This window comes from Caretta caretta, chromosome 9 (genome assembly GCF_965140235.1).
Source record: "Caretta caretta isolate rCarCar2 chromosome 9, rCarCar1.hap1, whole genome shotgun sequence".
Taxonomy (NCBI): Eukaryota; Metazoa; Chordata; order Testudines; family Cheloniidae; genus Caretta; species Caretta caretta.
The window spans coordinates 42,489,408-42,509,383 of record NC_134214.1 but is presented as its reverse complement, the minus strand read 5'-3'; the positions used below and the strand labels follow the sequence as shown (position 1 = coordinate 42,509,383).

Here is a 19,976-nt window from a genome sequence, read left to right as displayed (position 1 = left end):
AATTATTCCTTCCAAAGTACAATGCTTTGTATTTGTCAACAATTAACTTTTTCCTCTCAAGTTTCTCACACAGTATTCTCTAGAGGTGCACCTATTACATTAAAGCATTGGTTGAAAACTTGATACAGGGAAAACATCTAGTAAGCACACCTTGTACTTTAGAAATTAATCCGGACTATGTGTCTTACTACTTGAAAGCAACCCCCTTAAAATAATAAGCTTTATGATACATTGTGGGTAGAGTAGTTAAAAAAAATCATCCAAAGATCTAAATTCAGAAAATTTTGACCAACCCTAAATATGGATTAGTCTTTTTTTTTTAGTGGTTTCAATCTAATTAACCTTTAAGAGGAAAATACTGCATGCTCAGCTTAAACTAGTTAAGGCTTATAAAAATCACATGGCATTCATTGTGCGCTCTCTCTCTCCCCAACGACACAGGGGTATCTGGATCTTGCTTAATATGCCAAGAAAAATGGCTATAGCTCCACAGAGCATAATTTAAACACACAAACGCCACTGTAAGACAATTCTATGAAGCAAAAAAGTTGTACGTATTGGTTAACTCCTTTGCATTATAGACTAGGATTTCCCACTGAACGCTAAAGTAAAATGCATCAGAGATTCTTAGTGTTGAAAATAAAACACTGGACGATGGCAAGGTCCAAACATTTTGGAGATAGGAATTCCAGGGCATATGCATTAGCATCAATGTATTTGGCATCAACTGCATCAGAAAATCCAAATGCCCAATAACTATTTTTAGGGATTCCATATAGGTTAATACGGCTAATGTCATTTACTACAATTAACTGCATAATATTTTATGATTCATAAGTACACAACAGTATACATATCTTGGGTATGTGCGTGCACATGTGCACCCCCCACAGTACATAAGTTTTTAAGGGCTAACAGGGGTCCAAATCATCTCACTATTAGCCTACCTCAGTGTTGGAATAATGTTTGCTATACAGGATTTAACAACAGAGATCCTCAGATTTTCTGAGTTTAAATTCAACAAAATCCAACACCCACATGTTGATCCTTGAAATTTAAGGAATGTGAGGTAAAGGGGAAACTGACTGATGGTCTGTACAATTTTACTATACCAAGTAGACCAAGGAAAAGCTACAATGGTGGAAAGATACATATATTAATTCATTTCCTCATTTCATTTGCCAAATGTACTGTACTTTCTGCACATAGGACTACGAAGAATAGGTATGTTCAAAGTGTAAAGATGTATTTTTTTCTGGAAACTATATGCAAATACTTACAGGAGAGGATCCTTTTCTGCTGCTATCATCAGTTATGGGTTTGTCTGTGGCTCCTCTTTCAATTAAAGCGCCATGTAAACCAGCAGCAGCTCCACTTTCAGCACTTTTGGGGGTTTCTTCTAATTGCAGAAGGTTTAGCTGTAGAGGAGAACTGCACCTTGACTGGAACAAAGGTGGTGAGGTGTGATCTTGAGGCCCAAGAGACTGCGGCGTGGAGGAACGGGATGGATCATTTTGTGATTCCATGGCAGGAGCCTTTTTGCTTTCTGCTAGTGTATTATAATGGAATGGTTGTGTTGGAAAGAATGTCTGTCGAGGGAAAGGATTTGGGGCAGCTAACGGCGGCTGTGTTGAAAACACTGACTGTGAAGAGGAAGTAGGATCAGCAGAAAAGTTAGGCTGGCCATTGTAAAGTATCTGGGGTAAATTATTGTTCATTTGAGGGTACATGTAGTTGGGGAGCACAAGTGCTACCACTGGTGTTACAAGAGGTGCAGAGAACTGCGATGGCTGCATAGGACAGTTATTTCCAGAGTCTGGTAAATCACTGAAACCAGAAAGGCGAGCCTCAGGACCTGGTGGCACAGTTCCTGCTGCTGAAAAAACTGGGAGTGGATATGCAGGCATAGTAGCAGGGAAAGACATGGCTGAATGGCTAGCTTGAGAAGTATCTGATGGTGACCAAGCTGTACTATTTAGACCTTGCAGAGGGAACTGATGAGGGGGATTGGGTCCAGAAGTTGTACTGTCAGAGGATTCCTGTGGTTTAATTCGTTTTGGTTTTGATTTCCTGTTCTTTCCACTTTTCCTCCAGGACTGATTTATTCCAGAAGTACCATTTCTTTGCCCACGAGCACCTGGAACACAGTGGGGAAATAATTACATCAAATTGTGAAGTGTCCCCTTCAAGTCATCCTCAGAAGCTGCTGAAAATTGTGTCTGTTGCTCTATTCCAACAGTTCCAATGGAACTAACTAGGGAGGAGTCAGGTTCACTTTTCCACCTCTGGTGCAGAAACTTGGCAGGAGCAGCTATATTAGCACAATTGCAGAGAGAGGAAAATCAAGAGGAGGGGGAAAAAGCTGTGCATTTTGTGCCCAAAATGCAGTCCTTCGCCTCTTTGGCCAACAGTTTTGATTCAGTGACTTCAGTTTTTGAGGAGCGAGTACCTCTAGAATTCTCTCTGGCTAATAAAAACAGCAACTACAGAAAGGCAATTCTAGCCCTCTGTTTTAGAGAATCACTGACATGCACACCTTTAATTTAGGAAGAAACTATAAAGACTCAAGCAAGCAAAAGAGGTGCAGACAAAAGAGGGAATAAATCCAAAACAAAAGATGTAGCAAAATTAGGAGAACGGGGGGTGGAGTTTGGAGTCGCCCCCCCCCTTTTTTTTTTTTTGAGGAAAAGATCTTAGTAGAAGAGAGTGTTGCTTTATTTTATGTGGAAGACTACACTAAAAATCTCTTTGTTACGAACTAAACTGGTGTCAGTAGTCAACTGGATTGATAGATGAAAGAAATTAATAAATTTCACATATTTGAAAATCTCAATTCTGATGCACACTTGCCAGAAGGCAGGGAAGAAAGTTTCTCAATTATCAGTGGTGTTAAACATCTTGCTGTGGACTGTGCACAGTATGTAGATGTCTATAGCCACCATGATACATGAGCCATAATTAAAAATGGAATTCTGCCCTCTCAGACTGAGTTTGACACTGCTGATCTAAAATCAGTTCAATACATTAGTTCCCTACCCCATAATATGACCATCTTTGCATGATCATTTTCATTCATCACCATCACAAGATTACTTATAAGTGAATTTATCCATCAGTTCCAAAACTTGGAATGAGACTGCCCCTTTGTTTTTAATATTAATGTAAAATGCACTAGCACACAATTTGTAGAAGTTTACATCCTGCCATAAAGAGGTTAATAGAATTTGAATCTTCTGTTAAAATATTGATCATATACACTGTAGAAGTGAAGAACAATTCCATACATAAGTTTAAACATTACTTTTATGGATTTGATTCTCAGTTGCTAACTTTCAAACAAGATATTCATTGATGAAATATTTTGTCCTCACTTGTCATGGCAACTTGTAGTACAGTAGAACCTCAGAGCTAAGAACACCAGAGTTATTAACTGACCAGTCAACCACAAGCCTCATTTGGAACTGGAAGCGCACAATCAGGTAGAAGCAGAGACAAAAAAAGCAAATAGAGTACAGTACTGTGTTAAATGTAAACTACTAAAAAAATAAAGGGAAAGTTTAAAAAAAAGATTGACATAGTAAGGAAACGGTTTCTGTGCTTGTATCATTAAAATTAAGATGGTTAAAAGCAGCATTTTTCTTCTGCATAGTAAAGTTTCAAAGCTGTATTAAATCAATGTTCAGTCGTAAAACTTTTGAAACAATGGTTTGTTCAGAGTTACAAACATTTCTGAGTTACGAACAATCTCCATTCCTGAGGTATTCGTAACTCTGAGGTTCGACTGTATGTATGTTTTAAGGACCTAGTAACAGAATCCTTGGTGGTTCCCCACTGTGAGGGTGGGAGAACCTAACCATGCCCAGTTATCTACATTGCGTGGTTCCTTACTATTTGCAAGTGGGGGGAGGGAGTGCTCTGTCCTTTGTGGGCCTTCTTAAGTCTCTCCAGATGAAAGTCACAACCCCAAAGATGTTCAGGGATAATTCCTCCCTGCAGCTGCAGTAAGGGGGTGTGTTTGGCAAGTCTATAGTGCTACCAGCGATCCAGCACCAAAGTAGTGGGTTTTGCGGAGATTGCTCTGGCTGGGCCTCTGAGTCAGGCTCTGAGGTCTGCTATACTCTCCTCTAGGTCAGGGTGAAGGTATCCTGGCTACAGGTTCCGTCCACAGCTTCAGGAGTCACTCCTGCAGTCTGCTGCTTAGGGCAATCCTACTCTTCCCCCACAGGTGACTGCAGTTTAAAAGCCTCCTCATCATCATCCACGATTGACAGGGCTGGAAAGACAGGGCTAGCCCCACCACCTGGACTCTGAGGCCTTCCTCATCTGTGTGGGATTTATACATCCCATCACAGGTATAGCATAACATCTCACTTTTAAAAGGACTTACCAATTTTATGCTTTATGCTATAGATCACCAGCGGCCAAACTGAGGCTCATGAGCCACATGCAGCTCTTTTATTGTAAAATTGCAGCGTGCAAGCCCCTGACATCTCCCCATTCTCTGCCTACCAGACTTGGGGGGCGGGGAAAGAGCTCAGGGCCTCTGCCTTGCAGTGGGGTTGGGGCTTCTGTCCAGCAGAGAGGGCGGGGGGGGGGGGAGGGGGAAAAAGGGTGTCTCGGGGCTTCAGCCCTGCGGGCGCACCTGCTACAGCTCAGGGCTTCAGCAGGAGTGGGGCTGAAGACCAAAGCCCCAGCTCCTGGCAGGTGTGCCCCACCTTTCAATACTTCTGAAGATTATTGTATGCGGCTTGGAAGCCAGTAAGTTTGGCCACCCAGCTACAGATTCTTTAAATACAAATGCAAAGAATCTTCAATTTGTAATGGATGCCAGTTACCAATACAAAAGATACAACTATCCATGCCTATTTTACATATAATGTTCTTCTATTGATTCCTCCTACCACTGTGCCCTACAGATCAGTGTCCCTTCTCCATTCCATTCTGGGCTTCCTGGAAGGGGCAGGATTTTATATCCAGGGTTCACTGACGCCTGAAGCCTAACTTTACGCAAAGAAAAACTGACAATTGCATTTGTACCACCCTTAAAGCGATCCATGGTTTAACAATAGCTTCTGAACCTGCAACATCTAAGATATGTGTTTTCCTGTTCACAGATCATTTTAATGGTTAAAAAAAATTCAAAAGACAACTATTGCCTTACCACGTTCACCAGGACATCCTATGGGTCTATCTTGTACATAGTAATTGCAGCAGGATTGAAAAATCTTGAATCTTTTGATTTCTTTGAATTTATTCAAAAAGCTCTGCTCTTCTTTTTGTGTATGCACTGCAAGGATTTCCTTTGTAAGTCCCAGTTTCTTAAATGGCTCCTTTTCCTGGTTTACATGTATAGTGTTGGATGGAGGGACAAGAAGTTGACTAACTAAGAGTTCTGTTCCACTAGGACCATCTTCTATCATTTCTAGAATAAAAGTGAAAAAATATTTAAGGCAAATGAGGCAAAATATTCTGACAACTTTAAAATTAAGACTTTATGATAAAAAGCTGTATCAGCTGTAACTGTAACTCTAAAATAAGATGTCTGTCCATAAGTATTCTATAGCAACAAAAAACTTACATCATTCCCATTGTAACTAGCTATTCCATTGTCAACCAGTGGTAAAATGTCTTAAATTAAGCTATTCATTTCAACAGTAAGTACTGTACCTAATTCAGGTTGTGTTTTTTTGTCCCCAACATGAACTATGGTGCTACTGTAGCTGCACTGACTGGTGAAGGATACAACACTTTCTGGTTTCCCAGGTAAAGCCAAAGAGGTTAAGTGAGCACCAACTACCGGGGGACCATTTGATTTATCAGATGTCTTCAACACAGCAGGATCTATACGAGTTTTCAACAGCACTCTTTCTTTAGAAGAGAAAAAGTTAATAAAACTTCATTAGATGAAACATGAAATAAGCTAATGAAAAAAATCAATCGCCTGAGTCATAAAATGCCAAAGACTGAATTGCTTTTGAGAAGACAGTGAAGTTATTCAGATTCTGTTCATTCCCAATAGTTCAGCAAGGGCCAACGTGTTTATATCAGATATTACCTCAACTTTCAAGACAACATACTATTATCCTCTAACACACATATAGAAAAGTATTTCCATCGATAACAGCTGAAATTTACAGATACGCGAAGTAAGAAGAATGCTGCTTGAGAACTTAGTATTTGATTTAAGGATATATTTTGACATGTGATGTTGACAATTTGTGTTTTAATGGTTATAAAGCTTTAGCTTTTTGAATCTCACTGTCTACCGTCATTAAATAAATAATTTGACCCCCCTCATAACTTCCAACAATTAGGAACATTTAAAAAAAAAGATAAAAATCAAAACAAATGCTTAAAAACAAAATATCTGTCAAAATTATAAAAAATCAAAATCAAAATTTGTCATGCCTATTTATGTAGTCCTTCTGCCTCCCTTTTCTATTCCCTCCATCCCTTTTCCAACAATTATGCCAACCTTATATCTAGTTCTTGGAGATGCAATAGCCATCAAAAGTACAACATATCTTTGGTTACTTTAAAATTGTATAATTACTTATAACTTGTCATATCCAATGCTTGCCTCTTAATTGATTTGCTTTAGCTTTGACCCCCAGGAAACTTATATTATGTATATTAATATGCTCAATGCACTTGTATGATTACCATAAAAAAAATCACAGCTGTTCAAATGTCAAAACCAAAATAAGATTATTGCTATTTCTATTGTGATTAGCTGTCAAGGCCTTCAGAAACTCGCAAATTAAGGGAATCTTAACCAAAAACAGATTAGCAAACTACAAAAACTGCAAACATTCATGAATTTTCACAATTTTATGTAGCTTTTTAAAAATCTAATACTAATGTGATTTGTTCAGTGTGCACAGATGATGAAATTAAGAAATTTCAAGAATTGTCTTTGACAGTGCAGAAGTTACCCTCAGCTAGAGTTATCTGGAATTTTGATTTCACTACCACATTGTCTTGTTAAAAGAAAAGGAGTACTTGTGGCACCTTAGAGACTAACCAATTTATTTGAGCATGTAGCTCACGAAAGCTTATACTTCAATAAATTGGTTAGTCTCTAAGGTGCCACAAGTGCTCCTTTTCTTTTTGCGAATACAGACTAACCCAGATGTTACTCTGAATTGTCTTGTTAGACATGAGACTGTTAAAATCTAACACGGGCATTTTCCCCCTTCACACCACCCCCCGGCAAAAAAAATAAATCTATATTTGAGAATGTTCTGCACAGAATTGACGTTTTTGTTAAATCCTAATTTTAAAAATTAAATTTTTACCTCCTGATGGCTTTATGGCATTATCAGCTGTTTTCTGCTTCTGATCATCAGAACTCAGTGAAGCAGCATTTGATGAAGGTTCACATTTTCTCTTTACTGTGCCAGGTATGCTGCAACTCTCCAAGTACCTATATAATAAGTGTTTAACAAAGTTAAATAAAAATGTTGTAAACTTAGGGGTTAAAAACAGTTTACACACCAACAATACACATTGGATGGAAGCCTACCTGATGACACTGTCTAAACAACTAATCTGTTGATAGGAATACACAGGTTGTTCCTTCCAAGCCAGTTCCTCTGTAATCACATTCTTATGAGCAGCAATGGCTACAGTATCCTTTTCAGTTATATCTTCCATCCGAACACCTGAACAATTTGTTTTTTCTGTATAAAGATTTATGCTTATTACAAGTTAACCCTTCATAACTCTTAAAATAAAGCAGATGTAAATCCCTAATTTATGTCTTCCCTCAATGACTCAGAAGTTATCCTTCATTAAAATATAGTAAAACCAGTAAATATTACAATAAAATGTTTGTGCAAGTCACATGCAACAGAATACTGCATAAATGTTTTTCACATTTAGCAGAAAACCAATAGTCCTTATAGTTTTAACTTGAAATTTAAATTTGCATTACAATGCCCATGTACAAAATAACTATATACAATGTATTCAGTAATTACTTATTTTAAGTCAGCATAATCAACTCAGAATTTATGGTGTCTGAGGACTACCATGGTGGATGTACAGTATAAAGGAAGCAGGGGAATAGCCAAACTCTTTGTACGTCCAAATTTTAAATCTTATGAGTGATAAGTTGAAAGTATCTATTAATTTTTGGAGTTACAAGCAGAAAGAAAATATTTTAGTTGTTTTTGTAACCTTTTGTCCCTTCCTAAATTTAGCTTTTCACTTTAAAAACTGCGAGCTCAATTCATGTGCCTCATGATATTTTCTCTGAGTCACACCAGAATTGTTGGGCCGAGGCATTCGTTACAGTATCTATGCTGACATGATCTAATACCCACTAAAAAATGCAATTACTGATGGTTTGGTGGAATACTCCCCAGTAAGGCTAAAGAGAATAGTGTGCAATGAAGACAGGATCCAGGAAAGTTCTCACTACACATCTTCTTACAACTGCACCTATATTATGTACCAACAATGTTGCAGTTCAAAATAAAGTCCCTGCTTGAAGGAATTTACTACTTACAGAAACAGAACAAATATGCAAGGAGAAAGACAGAGAATAATAATTAAATTACTTATAACATAGCATAATCCAAATAGTTATCTTAGCACACACTTGGACAACTTTCAAAGACTTAATAGTTATCACAAAAATACTCAATTAACTGGAAAATTCCAAATAGATACAATTCTCAAACACTGAACTCACATCCATAAACACAAAAAGTACCAAATAAAAGGAACGTTCTGTTGTTTCCCAGTTAGTATTTAGTCTGACAGTTATATTTGGCCTGGAAATTGTATTTAGTTATTTTAACACAGCTGACTTGTGAACAAAAAAAAAAAATCTGAAATTCTGCTGTTTTACAGGGGAAAAAAAAAAGCAAACTCATGCTGTTTTACCTCCAAAAGACTTTTTCGTATGTTCCAGCTTCACTCTTCTACCAGTGAAAACATGTTGCCCTTCATTTCTGGCCGTATGTGCATCTTGACATGTCACCTGAAAAGCGTCAAGGGGTGTGTGAAGAGATAGTCGTCACTGGAAAATTTTGGCTTATTCATACATATTGGGTCCTCAATGAGCTCCCTAGGCTTCAGAACCCAAGCTCCAGCCTGAGTCGCAACTTCAAAGAGCTTTGCTGTCCACACAGCTATTTTTAGAGTGCTTGTGCCAGCCCCACAAACCTAACCTGTTGACCCGAGCTGGGAAGGTTGTTTCCACGGGCTGTGTACAAACACTGAAAAGACTGGTGACTACGATTTTTTTCCTTGACTGAGAAAGCAAAGCAAAGCCTTACATAATTTAACTACACACTGTAGTTGGCATAGTCGCATCTCCGACTGCATTTAATTCTTCCAGCGTTAGCTAGGGGACCACAAACTACCAAGAACAAAACACTTTTCCCCAAAATACTGGGCCATTTAAAACTAGCAACTGAGCTGGCAGAGGAAGATTAGAAAAAGAATATTCTACACAACAGATGCAGTCTCATTTATGGTCTCTGGAAAAAAAATGCTTAATATAGCACTTCAAAAGAGATCCGCCTGCCTTTTTAAAAAGCATTAATTAAAAATTCTTAGTCTATCCCCACAAAATGTATCATTCTGACCCTGCCTCTGGACTTGCTAGAATAGTTTCAACAAAAAGCTGTATTTCTGATGCGGATGTTTAGAAAAAAAAATTCTTTAAATCAAGACGGGGAAGGTAGAAGTCTTTAAATAAGGTTTTAGTGAACACTAAGATACTTTCTCCTGCACACAATATTTGTACTGATTGGTAGAAAACAAAGACAATGACATATTCGAAAGCCCACAGGAGTTGTAACACAACAGCAGTATCACTAAGAAGTTATATTAAATAAATTTTTAAAATATTTTTCAGAAGAATCTGCAAACTTCTGCAGTCCAGATTTGAATGCCAGCCCAACGCAAAAACACACAAATACTAGAGCTGGGCAAAATTTTTCAGTGAATGCTAAATTGCCCAAAAAATGCTTCTAGGTCCAGGCAACCAGAGCAGTCGCCCTGGGCATTGTCTTCCAAAGGACTCTGTACCAGTCAGAGAGCTGGATTTTTTGGCTCAGTTTCTCCGGGTGGGCACCAAAAACATCGTCTGCCCTGGCCAGCAAAAAGGCCCAGGACCATTCCTCTTTTGGGGGGCGAAGGGGGGCATCAAAACTATTTGTGAATTCAGGTCCAATTCAGTGAATAGTTTCAACCAAAAATGGAAGAGTCAAAAAGGTCAAAACAACACATTTCAACTTGTCATTTCAAAATCTCAGTTCATTATGAAATTTAGCTAATAAAAAGATCTATAGGTAAAAGTATCCAAAAACAACCCAAAATGAAAAATTAAAATGATAAAAAAATTTCAGACTGAACAAAAATGCTGCACTCAACCCAAAACAAAGGGGTTTGGTTTTGTTATTTTGGCAAGAAAAACTAAAAATTCAGTTTTAGTTTGAACTGAAATGAGTTGTTTTCATACTTTTTTTGATTCTAGCCCTGAACTAAAAAAAAAAACAAAAAAAATCCACCAACTATTTGCTAGGCTCTAACTAGGGATAGGTCAGTGTCATCAGTCTTTCTTGTTTGCAAAGGAACCCAATCTCAAGGCCCAGGCACAGCCTCAAAGGACACTGCTATTCAAAAAGAATCTTTTCCCATGTACATGAGTGGAAATCATATGGACAATCATTCAAAAGAGCCAAACTACTCCGCTCCTAGACAACTGTCTCACACTTGCAATGCAGTGGGGGTTATTTCCTCAATTTAGGCCATCCACACATGATACAAGTTCGCTGCTCTTCTGTAGAATGTCTCACAATCCTCACAGGAAGAAGACAAATACAAAGATTTCCTCCCCCTCATTTCTTCCATCCATAAACAGATAAGCCACCCAACTAGCTCTTCCCTTACAAAATTAAGGATAAAAATGTTGTGCAAAACTAATTAAGCTTTTGTGGGGCCCTGGGCCAGAGCAAGTAGGGGCCCTGCTCCACTCCTTCCACCTGCAGGCCCCTGTCTCCTCCCTACTCCTGCTGGGGAAATGGGGTGAGGGTATGGGGGCTTCCCCTGCCTGCCCGGTGCTCCTGCCAGGGAGCAGGGTCAGGGGCTTCCCCGACTCCCTGGCAGGAGCACCAGGCGAGCGGAGTGAGGCAAGCCCCTGTGCCCCAACTCTGCTCCCCAGTAGAAGCGCCGGGAGGGCAGATGGAACAGGTCAGCGCCCATTTTTCCACGGTCTGTGAGCACAGGCCCCATTGGCCCACTGGCTAATCCACCACTGTTTTTGGTCCTGGATAGGAATTCCTCTCAAACAGGACCGACCATCTCCCCAACATTTCTGCTGGAGGGACCTGGCCAGAGCCACAATGCAGCAATAGCCTCGGTCCTAGCCCAGAATTTGAAACCACAGTAACAGTAAAAATCATTTTGTACCAAAAAGACTTCATTTAAAAAATAAAATTTAAAACTTACATGCTTGTCCTTTAGCGTTTCCTCATTGTTGTTCCCATTGCTGTCACTGGATGATGCTACACTCATTAAATGCTCATGTGATCCATTACTACCCAAGCTTCCATAGCCACTAGATCCACTGTTGTGTACAGGCTGCAAATATTAGCCATCAACTTTAACAAAAGTTAAGCACATACTGATAATTCAGAATGAGAAAAACTAGCAAGATACTATAGCTGCATGCTTTCTTAAGACCCCAGACAGGGATACACCCAAAGTAGTCAATAGGACTCTGGACAAAGCAAAGTTCATTGCAGGGTTGGGGTAGTTTGAAATATACTTTAATAAGGATAGTATATTTGACTTCTAATGAAGAAGTCATAGCAAGTTAAACCACAGCATGATTTTGAATGCAACACTGACAGTATTTCTACCTGGTCAAATATACCTATATCACTTTTGATAAAGATAAAATACTGTCTATTAATGTCTTTATGGTTAGACTGAGTGGGACTACTGTGTAGCTTCTTAAAATTCCAAATAAAGAAGTTTAAAAGATAACACCATCAGCCAAATAAAGAAATCAACTTTATAACAGTTTAAAAACCTAACCATTATCGGACAAAAAACCCTCAAAAATTAAGGATAAAGCTATAACTCACTCCATCATGGGATATTAAAAGCAAATTGTAGTTTTAAATAAGTGTCTTGCAATCTGGAAAACTGTCATTAAGATTAAATAATTAACCTTAACTCTACCCCGTGTAATAGATTGACAGTCTTATGCATGGAATAGTGCCAGTATCTGTTGGATACTTGGGGAACTGCACGTGTTTGATTTGGAGCACATTAGTGGAGTATATGAATTTATGTGGCCCGAATCCAGTGATCCCCAAACTTTTTACCTCATGCCCCTACTTACTTGTCTGCACTCCCCCATCCCTCCCAGAGCTGGGGCTGGCAGCCGGGGCCCTGGGTGCAGGACTGGGGACCAGGAGCAAAGTTGGGTGGTGCTCCCTCCCCACTCTCCCATGGGAGCTGGCCCAGCCCCCAGCTGTGCCCCTGAAATGTTCCTCCATGTCCCGCCTCCCCCCAGGGGGCACACCCCACAGTTTGGGGACCTCTGTCCTAATTTGTCATACAGGAAGATCATTTTCCACCCAAAAGAAAAGTGTTATTTTGATCTCCTCATTATGATGCTGAACAGGCCATTTTGTCTGAATTGGGAGAATGGACTGCAATGCAATTAATTCTTGTTACCGCTGCTATGGTGATGGGGCGGGGGGGAGGGAATATAACTTTTGTACTTAAAAAGTAAACTGTAATCATTTAAACTACTGAATGGGGAGAATAAAAGGCTGGGTACATTTGTTGGCGTAGGTTGTGAGATTCCTGGTATAAAATGCAGATGGGATCATAAGGGCGTTAAGTTTTTGATTGTAAATTTGTGTAAAGGAACATGTTACACAGTAGAGAATTAGATAATTAAACAAATGACATCTGTAAAATAGGGTAAATACACTGATACCACAAAGGGATGTTATGAAGACGAATGTATTAAAGATAAAAGACTCTTGGTACTGCAGTAATGGGGGCCATGTAAGTACCCAAGACCCCAGCACCATATAAAACCCCAGACCTTACCTGTAACAACAGCCGGTATATTTGTTCTGTGATTTCCTGAATGCTAGGATGAAGGATTTTATCTTCTGTGTAGGTGGGAGCAGCAAATACATCTTCATTTAAGGGACCACTGTAAAAATTATCATACCCAAAATATTCCAAATGCATGTAAAACACAACTTTAATCTCTCATATATATTAAATAGGCTCTTGTTCCTATTCTATTGCATCTAAAAAAACTTTGAATCTGATAAAATGTGCAACCTTACTCTGAACATGGCTTCTCCATTCTGAAGTAACTCTTGACAATATTGGAAAAACCTGCAGCACTTACAAATTTGTTAAAAGCATTTAATGTATTATAATATACACTTACAATCACAAAACCCAAATACCAAAATAAAAAAAGCAGTCTGAGTTAGTCATTTTTGTACAGCTCTCTTCCACTAATTTAAAAAGAGCTGCTACGCAAACTTGAACCCCCACCCTCATTAATAACTATGAGAATCTAATAACTTGTCTACTTACGTCCTAACTTTGTGTCTTCCAATTATAAATGAGACTTTTCGGCTCCAAGGATTAATGAAACTAGACCAGCTGGTGTCCATAGTTATGTATTCCCCATTTCTAGTGCAGAACCTGATTGGTGAATAGTCAAAAGGCTGTCCACCATATTGAAGTACTATAATGCAAGTTTTAGAAAAAATGTCAGTTTTATATTCCATATTTAATGTGGAAATTATATTTAATATGCTTTTATTCAATGTTTACAATAGTTTCACAACAACAAAAAAATTGAATATGTATATATTTATGGCAGACATAAGGTTTATCCAGTGGCCAAACTCGGGGTAATTTCACATTGAAGGAAAAATTACAAGTGTTTGGCCACCAGAGGAAACCAACCTTCACTGAACATATTTTAAATTTATAAATGTTTAAATTATATTCCTTGCCCATACCAACATCTACAAACACATTTTAATGAAAATAAATCAGACTATTTGCAATACAGAATTTTTGTTCTCCAACATAAAATTATTCACTAGATAGAAGACCTAAATATATATATTTTTGTAAATGCATTTTGTACATAAATACTTGATGCCATCGTAGCAACACTAACTGCACCAAGAAAAATGTCCCCAGAAAAAATAACTGAAAAAGTATTCCAAAATGTATGCAAAAAGAGTTGACACTGACCAAGAGGCTCGTATTCTCTTTTCTGTCAATTCATTAATCAAAGAAAAAAGATCACTCAAAAATGACAATTATCTTTCTGATAAATGGCTAACATATTTACTTATTATGGCCATTTTGTCTACAAGAGTCAGATTTTACCCTAAGGAGCAAGAACTTGAATAATAATTCTCCTGTTTTGTTGTTGACTAGTGTTAAACGTTCAGCTGTAAACCAAATGAAAATGTATAGTTTAGTTTTTCTTTGCTTTCAAAACAAATAATCAGAAAATTGACTAATTCTATACAACCTACCAGCTTGTCTCCCCTTTAGTTCCTTGAAAGTTTTAAGGTCTCTGAATTCTAACTTGTATTTTGTAGAGTTCTTAGACAAATCTACCCTATTTGCCAATGTAAGAGATAACATACTTTTTTTGTGAATTGCTAGCATTAGAGGTCTGTCACTTGGGTGAAGATGCAATAAAACAGGGGTTCCTATTAAATCCTGAGGTAGGTATCCCAAAAGAGGTACAGCTCTGAAAAAAAAAATTTAAAAAAGAAAAAGAAAGTCAAGTAGAGTAAATGCACAAAAAATCCTATTTTGAAATATTTCAATATTCATCTGAAACTCTCTTTTCCAAATTTTAGCTTTTTATTTTTTAAATTAAAAAAAGTTATGTGGAATTGCATTGGGGAAGCGTTCGTATCAGTTCCATAGTAACATGTGACAACCCTTTGGAGAAGATTGCATTAATTTTTATAGCACTTACCTATGGCACCTACCACCAGAGTATCTGAGTACCTCCCTAACATTCATGAATATTAATGAGTTTGTTCTCACAAAACCCCTCTGAAATAGGGCTGTATCCTCAATCTACAGATTGGGAGCGGAGACAGAGAGGTCATACCAGATGTCTGTGGCAAAACCAGGAACTGATCTCCTGAACTAGTCTGGTGCCTGAACTAGAAGTCCACTCTTCCTCTCAGATTAAAGGTTTAATTTTCTGAAGTGTTGCCACATAGTCAGCCTGGTAGTTTAGGTATTTAAAAGGAATTAAGGAAGACTTAAAATGTTAGAAGCTGGTCTAGAATTTTATTAGACCACTGTAACTTACCAATGACTTTGTTCCAATGAAGAAAGCTTTTACGTTCATGCAACAAAAACTCATTTATAGACTAGTTACAATATGCATATTAGGGAGATTTTCAAAGCACAGTTGGCAACTAGGTGCTTAATTCTCACATGTGCCTTGAAAAACATCTTAGTACTACTCGCAGCATTCCTACTTATGCCAAAGAAGTTGATGGATAAGCAGTCATTGGCAAGATACAAAAACAACTACCTTTGTAGACATCAAGAGTTGACATCTGAGATTTCAGACATCTGCATTTTTATCAGAGACAAAGTGCCTGACAAGCAGAGAACAAACTCCAGGGAAGCATGGTCCTTGCTCCCAAGGAGCCTAGAAGCATTACAGCACAGGCACTGCTTTCAGCAGTGTACTTCTGACAGTCCATAGGAGAACTCCCCTCCAACATGTTCGGTCAGCGATTCCAAAAGCATGAAGTGCACCTCCTTGGGATAGGGGCTGGAGCACACAGACAGACCTCAACTATTCCCAAATCTCAGCATTCATTTAAGAACAGGTCTGTAGCTGTTGTGCTGCAGAGAAAACATGACCTGAGCATAACTGATCAAGCAATGTCTTCCTGAGTTTACAGACAGCCTGAAATGATAACCTCTCAGAGGTGAGCTGCCTGCTCATTTTAAATGAGTATGCTAATTATGACAGTTAACAATGTGGATATTTAAAGTACTTCAAGGCTACAAGCACATAAAGGAGAGGAAGTGTATTATGAAGGTTTCAATCTACTCAATGACTTCTCATTTTGGGTAGACTTCAATATCCCATGACCAGGTTGAAAGAGATGGGGGTGAAATTGGTTTCATTTTCCTGAAAGTAGGCAGGTGGAAGACACTCAGCTAGCTTTCAAATAAAAATTTAAAAAAATCTAGCTAACACTACCTTATGTGGTGTGTTGGAGTGCAACACCTGCCCTACTCATCTTAGCAACTTGAACTCTTACCACTAATTTAGTTATGAAGAAACATGCAAGTTTGGCTACCATTAAGCAAGAAGTCATCAGGCAAGAATTTTTAATCTGAATTTCAAGATACATATTAACAACAAATAAGGTGTTGTCAAGTACATTCTACATAGCAGAACTGTTAGTATCATTATCTATTTCCACATACAATATCTCCTCCATGAGCTGATTAACAGCATTTCTAAAAATTGAATGGATTGTTAAGAGCTAAGGTTATTATGAAATTTACTTGGATTCAAATGTGTATATTGTTAATAGAAAGTATGAAGTATTAAGGAAACAGAATATGTGTAGAAGATACCTTATCTGGTCATTAACACACACACACACAATATCTAAATTGTAACACTTATGTAACTGGTAGGAGAGGTTTATTATACACTATCAACCTTTACTGTGAGTTAAAGATTTTATGCAGGAATTAAATTAGACTCAAGAGAAGCACATATTGGTCAGTATATTAAAGTTCATATTTAAAGGTAACATGGCTATTGAGCATCATGTAATTGTAACATATGGTAGGAGTGACAGTTAATTACAGGGAAAGGTCTACTTTTTACCCAATACATTGAATATGCAGATCTACTTGCATAATTAAGACAAATTCTGATTCTGCAACCCCTAAACAGACACTGGTCATCATGTAAGCTTTACTTACTTTGTGCAAGTCTGTTCATAGTTTCAGTGTTACATTATGAACAACTTTCAGTTGACAGCAGGATCTCTATTATAAATATTTAATTCTATACTCTTAAACTGAAGCTCTAAAGTTGAGGTATTGTTTTACATAGTCTACTTGACTCCTGAGAGACTGTGATAATAAAACTGCATACACATGCATGTCTTCCTAAGCATTCATCTCACTTGCAGTTTGGAAAATGTCAATGGTCCTAAAATTAATAAAAATGTATCAGCTATGTGGGCTGCGGAACTTATTGTAACAGTCTTAAAACCATCCTAAGTTCATTGTGTTGCAGCAGCCCTACTCTGCTCTACAGTGTGGAGTACCAGAGTTCAAAAATGTCCATTGGTTAAACTAGACTAATAGAGGACGGAAGACCTCAGAGCATCAGCCACGAAGGAGGGGGGAGTGCTGTACGCAGGGCCAAGGAAATAAGATGATCTTCTTCCTATAGTCATTCCCACTCCTTTTAAATTTAACTCCTGGAAATGCACTTTTGGAAAAGCTCTTCTTGAAGAGGCATTATGAGTCCAGCTCTTTTCCCAGGCTTAGCCTCACAAGCACAATTGTTGGCTTTTAAGTGCTTAACCCTCGCTCAGGCCCAGGCCACACCTCAAGATCTCACCCCGCCTCTTCCCTCCCCCTCCCCCGAGGTGTGCCCCCTCCCCACTCCTTGCCAGCAGGGGAGAGGCACTTGTGGGAGGGGAGAAGGGGAGCTGGCTGCCAAGCACTCACTAATTTTTTTTTCCTGTGGGTGCTCCAGATAACATGTAAATGGAAATCCCACAAAAGTAGCTAATGCTTCACATTTTATAAGATCTACAAACCAGAATGGGGTCAGCACCTATACTCACAGGTACCAGGGAGCTAGCAAATTTAGGAAGGGCAAACACATAGATGTGTTTCAGTCTTCAGGTAAAATGGCAGCCAAGCCAAAAAATCCAAGAAGTCCAAATGGAAATAAACAAGCGCATGCCCTGCGGAGGAGGAATTTGAGGAAAAGAGGAGGGCCAATTGACATTTAAGCAGTACTCAAAAATAAAATTATTTCCTTTAGACACATTTGAGGTGATAAACACCAAAAAGGATACAGCAAAACCCCTCTCTCCAGCAAGTACCTGCTCATAAAGTCAAATTACACTCACTTCTGCACCTTAAAGATGATAACAAGTAAATGGAAATCCCACAAAGTAGCTAATGCTTCACATTTTATAAGATCCACAAACCAGAATACTGAACAATCTGTGTCCCAAAAATTTATATTAGGTAGCTTCTCTGGAAAAGTATCTCCTCCCATCTGAGGAAGATTTTTCTCCCACAGACCACCTCAGCAGAAAGATCAGAGCTCTTTGACCTATGTGTTTGTCAGAGCCACTATGGCAGAATGTGATAAAGTCTGTGCACAGCACTTAACACTGCTGACCAAACTAAGTTCAAACTCAAAATAATTCACAGCAGTAGTTCAGAACCAGAGTGCTTTGAGATGGGACTATTGCCTAAACTGAAATCAATATAACTTTGCAGCTAAGTCAGTCAAAGACAAAGTGAATAAATACAGCTTGTGAAACCACAACACTGGTGTTGCAATGACAGCTACCATACAAGACAAAATTTTACTAAACCTAAGCTCTCAGAAACAGAGCTATCTAAAATCTGAGCTCTCAGAAACAGAGCTATTAACCAGGAATGTAAATTGCTTTCTTATGCATACCAGTTTGCCTGCACAGTAGTACTGGAAAATCAGTTCTTATAAGTAAAAGGTATTTATTAAAACATGGGAAGTGGTTATTGTAGCAACTATAAGTATAAAGGGAGACGTGTTATGCAATCAAAATAAAAAACATGTCATAGAAAATATATAAGATGTACTAGGTAAAGTGAAAAAGGGCAAAATTGTGAAATGCCTCCCAGTAGGTATAAATACAAAAGGAGTAAGCACAGAATTTTGAGACAGTTTGATCACTGCAACTGCTGTTTACCACAGGGGTTGGTCATATATGTACTTTTCCTTTCTGTATTAAACTCTAATAATCTGGTTAATAAATTGATTAAGCCTAGTTATTGGACGTCTCGTTATTAGTTTAGATTGTACATAAAACATGCAAGTCTCTCTCCAGGTAAAGAGATTTACTTAGTCTCCACCATAGTTGCTGATGCTTCATGTGTGCCATATATTTTTCAGATAAAGTCACAACCTCCAATCTGGGGGCTTGATGCCTTATTTGGCTTCACCCCTGGAATGTGGATAATTACTCTAAGCAGATTCTACGTTCTTCAAATTTCACCAGTTCAACTTTTCATACTGCTCAAAGCAGGTTTTTCAGAATCAGACACAGCAGAAACAACTGCAGAGATCTCAATTTCAACTGCAACAAATGCTGCAACACGGGAAAATCATTTGATTCCTCTGCAGTGTTTGCCCTCAAGGACTCAGTAAAACTATAGAAGAGAATGGATTGCTATCTAATTGGATAGTGTGTGTCCACTGTGAAACTGTGCCAGCAGGGAATGCGTGTGGCATACAGTTATTTATTAAAATGTTCTCTAACTTTAATTCTTTGACTCCTTTTACTTAATACGTAATGTTTTGTGGTTTTAAAAGCACTCTTCTGCAGAGACAACATCGCCCCACATCAGCATAGGTGGGTAGAGCGATTGATTACTAGCGGGCAGTTTATTAGCTGGCAGGTATGTTTTCCATTTTCAACTGCAATAAAAGTCACTTAAAAATTAGCTGTTAACGAAATCCATACTGTGAATTCACGTTATAATAGATATAAGGTCAGTTAAAGTTCGGGGATTTTTGGTTTTTCTTGGTTAAATTCATTATTTTAAGAATGAGACACAGAGTGAGCGAGCGAGTGAGTATCTATATCTGCCTTTATGCACCCTCTTGTAATCCTTAGTATGCCAGGCTTTTTTTTTATATATCACAAAAC

General features: G+C 38.3%; 1 protein-coding gene across 13 annotated transcripts in view; it reads right to left on the bottom strand.

Annotated features, from left to right (window-relative positions):
- PER2 (period circadian regulator 2) overlaps nucleotides 1-19,976 on the bottom strand; it is a 70,727-nt gene that overhangs the window by 16,211 nt on the left and 34,540 nt on the right. For all 13 annotated transcript variants that reach the window (XM_048863839.2, XM_048863834.2, XM_048863838.2 and 10 more), the window contains 10 exons: nucleotides 14,676-14,782; nucleotides 13,597-13,750; nucleotides 13,090-13,198; nucleotides 11,467-11,598; nucleotides 8,893-8,989; nucleotides 7,526-7,682; nucleotides 7,299-7,426; nucleotides 5,668-5,868; nucleotides 5,162-5,422; nucleotides 1,281-2,137 (listed from right to left, as the gene is read on the bottom strand). In XM_048863839.2, coding sequence (XP_048719796.2) covers nucleotides 1,281-2,137; nucleotides 5,162-5,422; nucleotides 5,668-5,868; nucleotides 7,299-7,426; nucleotides 7,526-7,682; nucleotides 8,893-8,989; nucleotides 11,467-11,598; nucleotides 13,090-13,198; nucleotides 13,597-13,750; nucleotides 14,676-14,782 — 2,203 coding nt within the window. The remainder of the gene's footprint in view (nucleotides 1-1,280; nucleotides 2,138-5,161; nucleotides 5,423-5,667; nucleotides 5,869-7,298; nucleotides 7,427-7,525; nucleotides 7,683-8,892; nucleotides 8,990-11,466; nucleotides 11,599-13,089; nucleotides 13,199-13,596; nucleotides 13,751-14,675; nucleotides 14,783-19,976) is intronic.